The following is a 13,159-nucleotide window of genomic DNA, read 5'->3' as shown; positions in this document are numbered from 1 at the left end:
ATACAAAGTTTAATTAATAACAACAATAAATACATAATTTACATATAACTTATTGTTATTATTGTATATTTTTATAGGGCCAGACTTAAATGAAAAATGCAGAAGTAAACATTTAATAATTATCTTTATTAAAGATGTGAATCAATAAATTTTTATTTTCCATCATTCATTCAATTAAGATTTGTATATATTTTCTATTGTTATGGACTTCAGAGTGAGTGACCACCTTACAATACACTGCACTCACTCCTACTACCTCGATATTAAATGCTGCTGACTTCAAGGTATGTGGGTCTTCCAATTACTGTGATCTGAAAACTCGGATTTTCAAGGACCAAAGTATTCTCAGTATTCTTGGTAAAACTCAGCTACCAAGAATACTGAGAATACTATAAAATAAAAGCTATTCATGATAGCCGGTAAAAGCTATTAAATAAAAGCTATTCATGATAGCCGGTTTCTTTAAATCTGTGTATAGGGTCCTCCAGAGTTGTTTATATGTATACCTATGCGTGCCATCAATACAGCTTGACTTGTGGCATTTCTGTTATTTCATAGAATGCTTGATGGACTGCACCTACAGTCTGAAAATAAACATTATGTTGGTTACATTTATGTAGGTTATATAATCAAAACTAGATAGGTATACCTAACATTTATATAGGTTAGATTACAAACAAACTAATTAAATTCTTCATCATGAGTATGTTAAGCATGAGTCTCCTCTCAGAATTAGAGGGATAAGGTCCACCACTCTGGCCCAAAGTAAATTGGCAGACTTTACACATGTAGAGACAATGTTTTTCCTTCACCGTATAAGACATGTGATATACATTTAAATTCATAAAATGCACATAACTGAAATGATTTGGAGGTGCATGTTTCAGACAGCATTTGAACCTACACCCTCCAAATAGAAGGCAGAGGTCATATCAACTGGGCTATATGGATTTTGACCTACTCCTAATTTATCTATACTAATATTATAAACAGGAAAAATTTCTTTGTTTGTTTTGTATAGGATCTAGAACTACTGAATTGATTTGAAAGATTCTATCACTGTTGGGAACCTACAACCTCATAATCAAAGGCAGAGGTCATACCCACTGGGCTAATTGGTTTTATATCTATTCCTAATTTTTCTTTATTAATAATAGAAACAGGAAAGATTTGTTTGTTTGTATGTAGGTATGTAGGCTCTGGAACTACTGAACCAATTTAAAAAATTCTTTCACTGTTGGGAAGCTACACTATCCCCGAGCTCTATAGGCTATATTTTATCCCCGTATTCTTACGGAAATGGGAATTTCCGTAAGAATACGGGGATTATTGATAATGAACAAAGGTACGTACCTGGAAACATCCCGTTACATAGAATCGAAGTGCTGCTAGAATGCATAATAATAGCGGTATTGGTATTCCTCTCTTGGGTCTTCTGTGTTCATTCTTCATCAAACAGAGGCATATTATGCCTAATATAAGAATCTTTCGTACATTCCATAACGCCATAGTATTAAACTGGATTTACGCAATTGCGAATATTTATCTTGGATACTGATATAACTCGCTGTTTATACACAGTCTTAACACTTTCCAAGTCCACTTTTTAATAAATAAATCACGAATAATAACAAAAAAAAATGCCAGGGGATGGTTTGGCTGACAAATATCGGTAATTCAGCAGTCAGCCGCCAGCTCCTGTCAAATGAGGGGTTTCTTTTGTCTATGAAACGCGTAGGGGTTGAATTCGACACATAGCGGCTGAATAATCCCCTTAGGGGCCCCCTACTACGACTATGAATTCCACCGTAGAGTAAATAACTATAATTCTTCTAAGAACTGCACTAATCTTAAACTACTTTTTTACATTATCGTTGTCGTTTGTGATTATCAAATTCATTTGTCGTCTGTGCCTGACACTCATTTCACGAGTCCGATAAATCTGTGGCTTTAACAAAAAAAAATCAATTTGATGTTTGTGTGTGGTTGTGACCAAAGATTACAGTGTATTATTGGAAATAGATAGGCTACTCGAACTTTTTTCGGAACGAATGTGATAGCGCCATCTAGTGACTAGATACGGTATTTTTAGTATAGTAAAAAGTATAAAAATAATAATGCATATTTTTTGTAAAGGAGAGACATTTTTTATTTTGTAATAGTTGAAGAAACCAATTGAGAAAACAAAAAAAAAGACAAAAAGTTTTCCTTTGTTACCCCCGGGCTCGAACTCAGGATTATTATATTGTACCTTTGTTATGCACCACTAAGCCAAATGACTATGTGGAAAATCGTTGAAATTAATGTACACTTACTGTTTTTCTTTAATAATCCCTTTGCTTTAGAAATACAAACACATTCTTTCTATTACGGGTCAAAATTAAAAGGATAAATAATTCTTTTTTTTCGGTTTTTTTTCCGTACTTACACGGATTTAATCTCTATAAACATTCTAGTACGTACACATCTATGTAATTGTATTTACTATCCTGGAATCTTAAATCTAGAATGTAGATGGCGCTGCTTCATAAAGATTTCACGTTCTTCTAAGTTCCCATGGCATGGTTGTGACTTGTGCTTGACAAAGAAAATCACAGATCACTATAGAAGAAAATTCAAATAAAATTAAAGGTGTATACATTTTCAGCATACAGAGCTCAAATATATTAATTTAATGTGAGCCATGAACGAAGAATTAATTAATTCTACACTATAATAATTTCTACACAAGTTTTCTGTATTTCTAATGCGACAACGGTAGCGCAATGTTAATAGGGCAAAAATTGTGTTGTGACATGTCAATATAACCTTAAAAACACTGAACACATGCAAGATTATTGTTGCGTTTCATTAATTATATAAAGATATAATGGCCGATAAAATAAGGTACGTAATTTTATGTGACTATTTTTATGTAGTGTCCAATGTAAATTCATTTAATTTTATATGTTAGTATGTAATTGATAACCATTATCAATTACATATTATACCTACCTACATATAAATAAAATTTAAATGTACTTTGTATGTATGTTTGTATTTTCATATATGTAAGTATTTACACGATACTAAAACACTAACTTTATAAATTCTTTATAGTATGTCAATCTGTTTGTCCGGGCTTATCCCTGGATTGGCTGAACAGATTTGAATAGTACTGTCACTGGATAAGATTCAGCAACAACTATGTGTTGTTCACTAACCAATATAAAGTATTTAAAAAAAAATAACAAAGAATTTTGGGGTTCTTCAGGGTGTCCATGCATGGAGGTTATCTTTACCATTACAAGTTTTGTTTACTATTTTTTGCCTTTCTTTATTTTTCGTTTATTATTAAAAATGATGATTTGATTACCATTTCAGTATTCAACAAGATTTTAAGAAAACTGTGAGATTTAGGTCGATTTGAAGCAAAAAGTCAGATATCCTCTGATTTGATGTATATATGTTTACTAAGACATTACAAAATGACCTACAGTATTTTTAGCGATTGGAAAAATAGATGAAAGACACAATTTTCAACATGAGTTTCCTAAGTAATCTGTTACTAATTTTAAGTAACATAAGATATTTCACACACTTGGTCTGAGTAATATACTAAAACTAACCTTTTGTCAAGGAATTCCTTAACCCTACACCCATTGGTCACAAGTCTAGGGCGTTGCTCTGAGTTTTTCTCCCTGCACAGTGAATGTTATCTTAGCATGGAATTCTAAGATAATAGTCAACTAACCTATAAATAATCATCATTAACAGCCAATGGATGTCCACTGCTGTGCATAGGCCTCTTGCATGGACTTCCAAACTAAACAGTCCTGAGCATCCAGCTGTTCTCTGCAACCTGCTTGATGTCCTCGGTTCACCTAGTGGGGGTCGACCAACAATATGCTTTCCAGTGCGGGTCTCCATTCCAGCACCTTGTGACCCCAACGTCCATTGGTCTTCGAACTTAGTGGCCTGCCCATAATGCCTATAAATAATAACTATTGCTAATTCTATTTACGTGACAAGTTTACTTATTCACAGGTTTGATTCAAAGTTTGATGTGCAAAACAATTATGAGCCATCAGATTCAGAAAATGAATATTCTGCGGACGAAAAAGAAATTATAGAAAAACTGCGTAAAAGAAAACATCAAGACTCAGATAGCGAAGAAGAGGTATATGGGTTTTCTGATTCCGATGCCAGTTCAGAGAACAAAAGTGATTTGGGTATAGCAGATAGTGATTTAGATGGCGGGGACAAGTCTGATGATGACTTACCAGACTCCAAAGCATGGGGCAAACAGAAGAAGTCTTACTATTCAACAGATTATGTTGATGAAGACTATGGAGGATTTGGTGATGATGAACAGGATGCTCTCATGGAAGAGGAAGAAGCAAAAAATATCCAGAAGAGATTACTTGAACAACTTGGAGAAGAGGATTTCTCTCTTGAGTTTTTTACTAAACAAATAAAAAGTGAAGGTGAAGATATATTGATTAAACATGATGTGAGTCAAATGTCAAAAAGACAAAAGCTACAACTATTTGAAAAAGAAAGCCCTGAATTCTCTGGTCTTATTGAGGATTTTAAATCAAAATTAACTGTTGCTAAGGATGATTTGCAACCAGTTTTGGAATTAGTAAAAGGTGGTAAACTGCCCAGTTGTTCAGCTTCTAAATTTGTAAAAACAAACTATGAATTAATTTTAAACTACTGCACAACAATTAGCTTTTATCTTTTGTTAAAAAGTCAAAAAATAAACATTCAAAATCATCCAGTGATAAAAAGATTGTACCAATATAGACAAATGCTTAAAAAGATGGAACCTATTTATAATACTGTAATCAAGCCACAAATAGATAAAATCTTAAACACATTGAAAAATAACTTAGAATTGCAGCTTATTAAGGAAAATAAGAACAAGAAGCGCAAGTCCGATATGCAATCAGAAAACCCCACCAAGAAACTTAAATTATTAAATATAGTTGAAAAAGATGACGGGGAAGACACTGGAGTTTCTGATGACGATAATAGTGAAGCTGAAAATTCTGAATTAGTTGACAACAAAATTGAAGATCAAGCAGATCAATCAGAGGAAAGTGGGTTCTCAGATAATGATGAGCCAGAAAGTGAACAAAATAAACCAACAACTTCAAATCAAGTAAGTGATGCAATCCCTGAGGATGTAGGAGACAAGAGGGAGATAACTTACCAAATTGCTAAAAACAAAGGTTTGACACCACACAGAAAAAAGGAACAAAGAAATCCCAGAGTGAAACACAAACTAAAATACAGAAAAGCCAAAATAAGGAGGAAGGGTGCTATTAGAGAGCCAAGAACAGAGATCACAAGGTATGGTGGGGAACCCTCAGGTATAAAAGCAAATGTGAAAAAGAGTATTAAAATAAAATAACACATTGTCTTAATCATTCATTATGTTTATTTAAATACAATGTATTTGTTTTATTTTCTCAATAAAGTTGTAGTTTACATTTAAAACTTTCATTTTTCTTCTTCTAATGTTGCCATCTGTAATAAGGACAAGAAACATAATATTAATATCAATTATCATCATCAGCCTATTTTAAGACCTCTCTTTTTATAGGAGAGAGGAGGAAGAGGAGGAGGAGCTTAGATCTGACACACTGCTCTGATATGGATTGGCAGGATTTGATGCAATATATTATGATTAAAAATAAACATTAGGTTTAACTTCTGTTGTGTTGTAGAATGTACAAGATAAATTATACAAATTATTTATCATATTTTTATTACAAATAATATTTGATCACTTACACTTACCTAAACTTTCAACTTAATACATTTTTTTAGTCTATTTTAAAGACTACTGGCTAGGTCTAGAGGTCCTTATAAGAGAGAGGGGATATAAAGCTAAAACTCAGTACCATGGTCCAATGTGGTTTTAGAGTGATCATATTGGACTATTTTACAATCACTATCAGAGCACAGAATGAAAACTTAATGTTTTCCTAGGCACACGTAGAACACTGACCTAACAAATAAGTGAACATGTTTTGCAATAGGGATGATGACAGTTTTTTTAACTGTATATAAATTAAGAGTATACTAATAATAAAGCAATTTTGTAAAAGTAAGTCACATTTGCGGCGCTGCCGCGGATCAGTGAAAAACGCCCCATACAAAATGGTACGAATTAATGACGTTGTAGGTACATAATGATCGTTAAATTTGTATGGGCGTTCAAACAAAATTACTAATATCTTTGTTATTTGTGCGTTTATGTTTATAGTTCATACATTAAAATATGTCACATTTAATGTAAGCAAGCTAAAACTATATGAATTTTCATCTAATTATGATAAAAGATTTTTAATAGATTTTGAAATTTTATAATCTTATCCAGACAAATTTTGCTTTTTATGTAAAAATTAGTTAACATTGACCTTATTTACCCGAATGTATCATAAAAATCAATATATTCATCATCCCCATTGTCTGTAACTTTAAATTAATAATATTATAGAAAAACTTACAATTTTAAAACCTTGTCTTTTCCACCTGAAGCAACATACATGCCATCAGGTGACCAATCAACAGCATACACTTCATCTGCATGTCCTGGCAAATCCAATTCCAGCTTCTTTGTTTTCATATTCCAAACTGAAAAATATTAATAACAATAACAAGAATAGGACTAACATCCTATCAGACATACAGATGGAGTACCAGCAGTTCCTACAACTGTAGGCCTAACATACCACCCAAGACATAACTTGTGAAGACAAAGAGACAGAAATATCGCTGTCTCTTCCGTCCTATCGTAACGAAATAAGAGTCCAATATTTCCAGTTCGCCTCTGTTGTTGTTCTGTTCGTCGACAATATTATGTCATTTTGTCTTCATGACATATGTCGTGGGTCGTATCTTAGGCCTACTGGCCTGTACTGAGAATTTTTTATTCTTTACAAGTTAGCCTTTGACTACCATCTTTGGTAAGCGATGATGCAATCTAAGATGGAATCGGGCTAACTTGTTTGGAGTACGATGAAAATGCACTCGCGTTACGGTCGTAAATCGCTTGGCGGTAGGTCGTTGTTGGTAGGGAGGTAACTAGCCACGGCCGAAGCCTCTCACCAGCCAAATTTTAAAAAGAATTTTTAATAGAAAAAGTTCAATATTTTATAGATCAGGAATCAAACTATGACCTAATCATCTGAAGATGCCATACACTAACCACTGAATCAATGAGTAGTAAATGGTATTTTGAAATGTTTTACCTTTCAGTGTTGAATCAGCACTAGAGCTGAGTAATAGTCTGGAATCAGACGACCAAGCCAACATGTATACAGCTTGCACGTGTCCTCTTAATGTTGTTATGAACTTCCCTGTTGTTGACTCCCACAGCTTCACTGATTTGTCGAAAGACGCAGACGCTATAATCCTAAAATAATGGATTATGTATTGTCAACTACTTAGCAAGCCTCAATAGCTTAAGGCTGTGACCAACACTTGGAGTTACTAAGGAAATGACCAATACTTTTGGCAACTAAGTTTCCCTTCTGGCCTGGTTAGATACTCCTAATCTGCGCCATACAGACACCTCCAGGGGTGTTCATATTAATATTTGCCATATCTTTCAAACATGCCCAATATTCCGTTTACTGCTGGACATAAGCCTCTTGCACAGTTTTCCAAACACCACAGACTCCCAACAACAGTGGCTCCCTGCTTCATGTCCACCTATTGGTCGAAAAACACTGCGCTTTCCGATGGAGGGGTCGCCATTTCAGCACCTTTTGACCTCAACGTCCATTGGCCTTTCGAATCATGCTGGCACCTTAAGGCTGGTTTTAGAGTCACTCTGAACGGACGCTGATCGTCGATCAATCGAGTCTCTGTATGGTGCAGATTAGGAGTATCTAACCAGGCCAGAAGGGAAACCCAGTTGCCAAAAGTATCGGTCATTAGTAGGATAGCGCCGGCAATTATTGTATCATTGCTGTACGCCAGAAATAGCCAAATTTATTTATACTAATACAAATTGTGTATTTATAGCAAATAAATAAATCTATCATGGCTAGTAATGACTCTTCAGGGAGACTCCATCGATTTTTAAAATGGCATCTCATAACTAATAGGGCAAATATGTGAAGTGTGATACCATCCTACCTATTTTGAAAAAACTAACCTCGTATCAGGTGAGAATTTGACATCATTAACTAATTGTTGATGTCCTGTCATACGCGCGAGAGGTCTCTTCTCTTTCTCGGGTAGCCAAAGAAATAATGTGAAATCATCTGACCCACTGACTAGACGCTCTTCACCCTGTGGACATGTTTGCTCGTATCTTTCAAGAGCGCGTTGCTGTAAAACTTTCTCTAGAAAAACCAATTTGCTTATTAAATACTTGAACAATATATAAAACAAGTGTTAGAGCTACAAAGACGCAGCATTGCTGACAAAGGGGGAGCTGCAGCAAACTGTACCTGCCGAGGAAATCCTCGATTGATATGATGGTATCAGATAAATGACTGGCTTATTACATACTAGCGGACGTCCGGTTTGGCAAATGTTGGGAATCTGTGATTTTTTCTGGCTAAAAAGTAGCCTTTGTGTTAATCCATAGTAAAATCTATTTCCATTCAAAATTTCAGCCAAATCGGTTCAGTAGTTGCAGCGTTAAAAAGTAACAAACATCCAAACATCCATACAAACTTTCGTGTTTATAATATTGGTAGGAAAGGAAGAGCAGATTGCCATGTCACAGAAAGACAATGAAAAGAAAACCAACAAAAGTGAGAAGTATTTTTTTTTACTGATAAGTATAGTAATTATAGCATGTGCAAACTTCTGGTCTGGTTTGAAGTTGCAATACGCTGAACTAAGCCAATTATTATAATTAAAATTTTTCAAAGGCAATATATAGTATAATTACAATATATAGCCTTGTGTTCAGAGCATACTCGACGTTTGGCGCTTAATGTATTGGGAATTACTGTAACTTGTATAAGAATGTATAGTGGGAATTGATGTAATTTTTGTAATTGCATAGGTACTACTTACTGTCATTAGTATAATCAAGTCTGTCTAATATGGGATGAAAAGGTCCAGTCCGCAGAATATAATCTGTGCTTAAAGCTAGTGTGTTCACCCAATGTGCATGACCTTCCAGAGTTCTACATAATATTCCATCTTCTGATCTCCATACCTGAGAAAAATAAAGCAAAATTTTTATGCATGAAAATCAGTCAAGTTTCAAGTTTATCGCAAACAGATTTCATTTTATACTGTGTATATTGTATAAATACTAATATTATAATTAATGTAAACTATGTTTGTTACGATTCCATGAATAAATTTTGATGAATTTTTTTAATTATTATATGATTAGAAGAACTTAACACATACCTATTCATAAAAAAAAATTCAAAATGTTACGTTGACTATTATTTAGTTAAATGTAAATAAAATATGGCCTAACAACCTGGCTGGGTAAAAGCTTTGGCCGTGGCGTACCGCCAAGCGATTTAGCGTTCCGGTACAATGTCGTGTAGAAACCGAAAGGGGTGTGGAGTTCATCCTCCTCCTAAGATGTTAACCCGCTTCCATCTTAGATTGCATCATCACTTACCATCAGGTGAGATTGTAATCAAGGGCTAACTTGTAAAGAATAAATAAAAGAACCTGTATTCATTTGCAACAAATTGCACTGCTTTGCGTAACGTCAATATGTTATTTAACTCTGTTCGTCACACACTTTCTAGACTATTTAACTTACTTTTGTTTCACAACTGTAGAAGAAAATGATTACACAGAAATCACAGATTTATGTTAAATATTTTATGTTTTTACTTGTTCAGTAAATAATTTTGTTATTTATTAATTTATTAATTTTTGGAATAGCTTAAAATAAGTTTACCTTTATGGTTCTGTCCTGTGATGAAGTATAAATGAGGCCAGTACCACCCCACTTGACACAAGTCACAGCTTTAGAATGTCCCGTCAGGCTTAGTATGGTTTGTCCCATTGTAGTATCCCATATTCTTACATCACCGTCTTTGGATGAACTGGCTAGTTTGCGGCATTCTGGATTTCTACCAATGATAAAAATAATAAAAAATATATTATTTTATTTTATCAATACACCATTAGATATAAATAAAATAAAATTGAAGAATGTACATATATCTGTCTGTGATTTCAATATAACATTGAAAGATAATGGAGGTTATCTAGCAACAATGGTTGGTTGCACGTTATCAACCCATATTCGGCTCACTGTTGAGCTCATGAGAGGGGTTAGGCCATAGACCACCACTGGGCAATTAAAAATGAATGGTGATGACTAACCTGATGTAAGGTTCCCAAGCAAGTGCAGTGACCCATTGTTTATGTCCCATCATAGTTTTGCCAATCTGGTTACCAGATATTGGATCCCATAGTATAATTCTGCCTTGTTTGCACGCGGATGCTAACTTTAAGCCATCTGGAGACCAGGATATGCACAGCACCCAGTTTGTATGACCTATTTAAATAAAGTACATTTCTAATTATCAAGTAATGTACTGATATTTTGAAGTACAGTGAAATATTTCAAGATTGACATATCTATAATCTACCTGTGTATAGTTTTTATAAATAAATATATCAAGATTTATTAAACAATACATGGTCAAGAGGAAATAATTCTATACTAATATTATAAATGTGAAAGGAAGTCTGTCTGTCTGTTTGTTACCTTTTCATGGCTAAGCAGCTGAACCAATCGAGATGAATTTTGGTATAATGGTAAATGGGACCTTGCAAAACATAGGGCATACTTTTTGGCCCTAAAATAAAAACAGAAGAGGGTGAAATAGGTGTTGAAAGTTTGTATAGAAAGTCATTCATTAAGAGTTAGTTTTAAAAATTATTTCTTAAGACATGGAAAAATACGAAATATGTGATTCATGAATATTTAATATTCAACCCCTAAATTGGTGAAATAGGGGTTAAAAGTTTACATTGATTTCCACGCCAACAAAGTTGTGGTCATCCACTAGTTATAATATAAAACAATGGGACCCACCCTGGCTTTGCACGGTTGCTATAACAATAATAATAATGATTTTTAATAAAGGTAAAAACACCCAGTATACATATTACATAAAAATTATAAAATAGTGCAAATAATAATATATAATACAATTTAATTTTTTACATAGATATTTATTACATAGAGATTTTTATATAGGTACTAATTTATTTAATTATTTTTATGACAGGCACAACTAGAATCATATATAAATGGTTGTTACCTTTACATACATGCAGTGGGGTTTGTGTTTGCAAATCCCAAAATCTGACAGTTGTATCCCCTGACCCGCTGGCTAAATGTTTTCCTGATGGACTAAAATTTGTGGATATAACAGCTTCAGCATGACCAGGAATAGAACTGGAAAATTAATAAGTATATAATATTATTATAAATTTATTTGGAACCTCCAAAATAAGTGTTATAGCCACAAAGATGGCTACATTACTATATTTGATAAATATATTTGGATGGTATACACACAATGTATACCATCTAGACCCACACACAAATATACAATAACAATGGCTTGGGATGCTGAAGCCAGGGTCATTAGCCACTGTGCCAATCAACCAATAAAAAGTGTATTATTATGGTTTTTTTTGTAGTTACATAGTTTATAAATAAGGAATGAGAATTCCTTAAACTCTACATGTAATGTGGTTTATTAATTGTTTATTGTAAATAAAATTACAATTATTCTTTATAAGCTATGGTTTTGTTTCAGGAAAAATATAAAATCATTTGAAATTATACACTTTATTATCACACAATGTAATAATAAAAGCAATTCTGTGTTCTTGACTAAACTGATTTGGCTGAAATTTAAGATGGAGACAGATTATAACCTAGATTTGTCAATCCAGATTATAATTTATCTTCATCTTTGTTGATTGGGGAAATCCCTGCAAAACCAGGTTCTCTAGATTTGTAAAAAAAAAATTGAATTTCATGTCAATGTAATACCTTGTACATCGAGTAACAGCCCTGACTTTGAAGACTGCTTGCTGCTGGTAAATGATTTCCACAACTTCTTCAGAGTTCAATTTGTCAACATCCAATGCCTCTTTTAGAGTTGATGTTATTTCAACATCTTTGACGAAAAACAAAAAGGGTTTGTCTTCCTAAAAAGTTTAGAGTATAATGTAATAAGTAAATCAAATCCACTACTGTATAATTTTTTATAACATTATTTTAAGATTTTTATAAGATTACAATGAGGATCCATTTGATTGTTTGTTTGTTTGCATTGAATACACTCTGAAACTACTGAACCAATTTGAAAAATTCTTTCACTGTTGGAAAGCTATATTTTATCCTCGTATACCTAAGGGAACGCGAACCACGAAGGTGAAACAGCGCGGCATCTTCTAGTGTCCAATAAAATAAAACCACACAAAGAAATAAATTACTAATGTTACCAATCTTGTTTCAAGAAACTAAACTTTGACCTATTCAAATATAATCTCATCAATAGGCCTACAAAAGTAAATAACATAGCGAGAATGGAAAAATAAACTTGATTGGACTTTCGAGAATTATGTTACCTAAACACTGTTATTTTATATAAATGGCTTTTTTTGAGAGAGAGAACTTTGAATTTTTATAATTGACCTTATATTAAAAGGCAGATAAATAATCTTACTTACTTCTTTTAGCAATGCATTGCAAATAAGCGTTAGTTGTTCCTTGGTAATGTTTAAAGGTAAATCCAATGGACTACCGGTTTCTTCACCCGTGTCCGATTTAAACTTTGCTTGTACACATATAGGTAAGTCGTTTTCTATATCCATTTTGCAATCTTTATTTCAATATAAATCTAATTTAAATTAAAACCTAACCTATAAAATAAATGTCAAAATCACGTGTTTATCAACAAAACAAATCCGTTCCAGTGACAGAACCAGAAGCAGAAGAAGCAAAAAGTAAAGCTTTACCACAGAATGAACATGTCAAGTAAAGTACTATTGGTTTTTACACAGACAAATAATTCACTATGACCGAACTCTATCTACGACCGAACTCGAAACAACCCTATTTAATTATATTAAATCTCATTAAAAATTAAAATGATAAAAAACATCTCATTGAAAAAAATAGTCTCATTTTTAATCATAC

The 13,159-nt window shown here is 33.2% G+C and overlaps 2 protein-coding genes and 1 long non-coding RNA gene across 3 annotated transcripts; 1 reads left to right on the top strand and 2 right to left on the bottom strand.

The window, feature by feature from the left end:
* Positions 1–83: 83 nt before the first annotated feature.
* LOC128198727 (uncharacterized) lies at positions 84–2,449 on the bottom strand. The gene is made up of 2 exons (XR_008251443.1): positions 1,354–2,449; positions 84–584 (listed from the first exon to the last, which is right to left on the bottom strand). It is a non-coding gene; the product is annotated as an uncharacterized LOC128198727 (long non-coding RNA).
* A 166-nt stretch (positions 2,450–2,615) lies between these two features.
* Positions 2,616–5,484, top strand: LOC112046224 (something about silencing protein 10). Its single transcript, XM_052885427.1, has 2 exons — positions 2,616–2,886; positions 4,027–5,484. The coding sequence occupies exons 1-2, from the start codon at positions 2,870–2,872 to the stop codon at positions 5,396–5,398; spliced, it is 1,389 nt and encodes a 462-aa protein (XP_052741387.1). The 5' UTR covers positions 2,616–2,869; the 3' UTR covers positions 5,399–5,484.
* On the bottom strand, positions 5,403–12,946 carry LOC112046222 (notchless protein homolog 1). Its single transcript, XM_024082793.2, has 10 exons — positions 12,691–12,946; positions 12,008–12,165; positions 11,265–11,401; positions 10,318–10,492; positions 9,887–10,061; positions 9,031–9,175; positions 8,156–8,345; positions 7,245–7,408; positions 6,501–6,627; positions 5,403–5,514 (listed from the first exon to the last, which is right to left on the bottom strand). Exons 1-10 carry the CDS (start codon positions 12,832–12,834, stop codon positions 5,502–5,504), a joined length of 1,428 nt encoding a protein of 475 aa, XP_023938561.1. The 5' UTR covers positions 12,835–12,946; the 3' UTR covers positions 5,403–5,501.
* Positions 12,947–13,159: the final 213 nt, after the last annotated feature.

Source organism: Bicyclus anynana, chromosome 14 (assembly GCF_947172395.1).
Source record: "Bicyclus anynana chromosome 14, ilBicAnyn1.1, whole genome shotgun sequence".
Taxonomy (NCBI): domain Eukaryota; kingdom Metazoa; phylum Arthropoda; class Insecta; order Lepidoptera; family Nymphalidae; genus Bicyclus; species Bicyclus anynana.
Note: the sequence above shows the minus strand (reverse complement) of the source record. Positions and strands in the feature narration are given on the sequence as shown.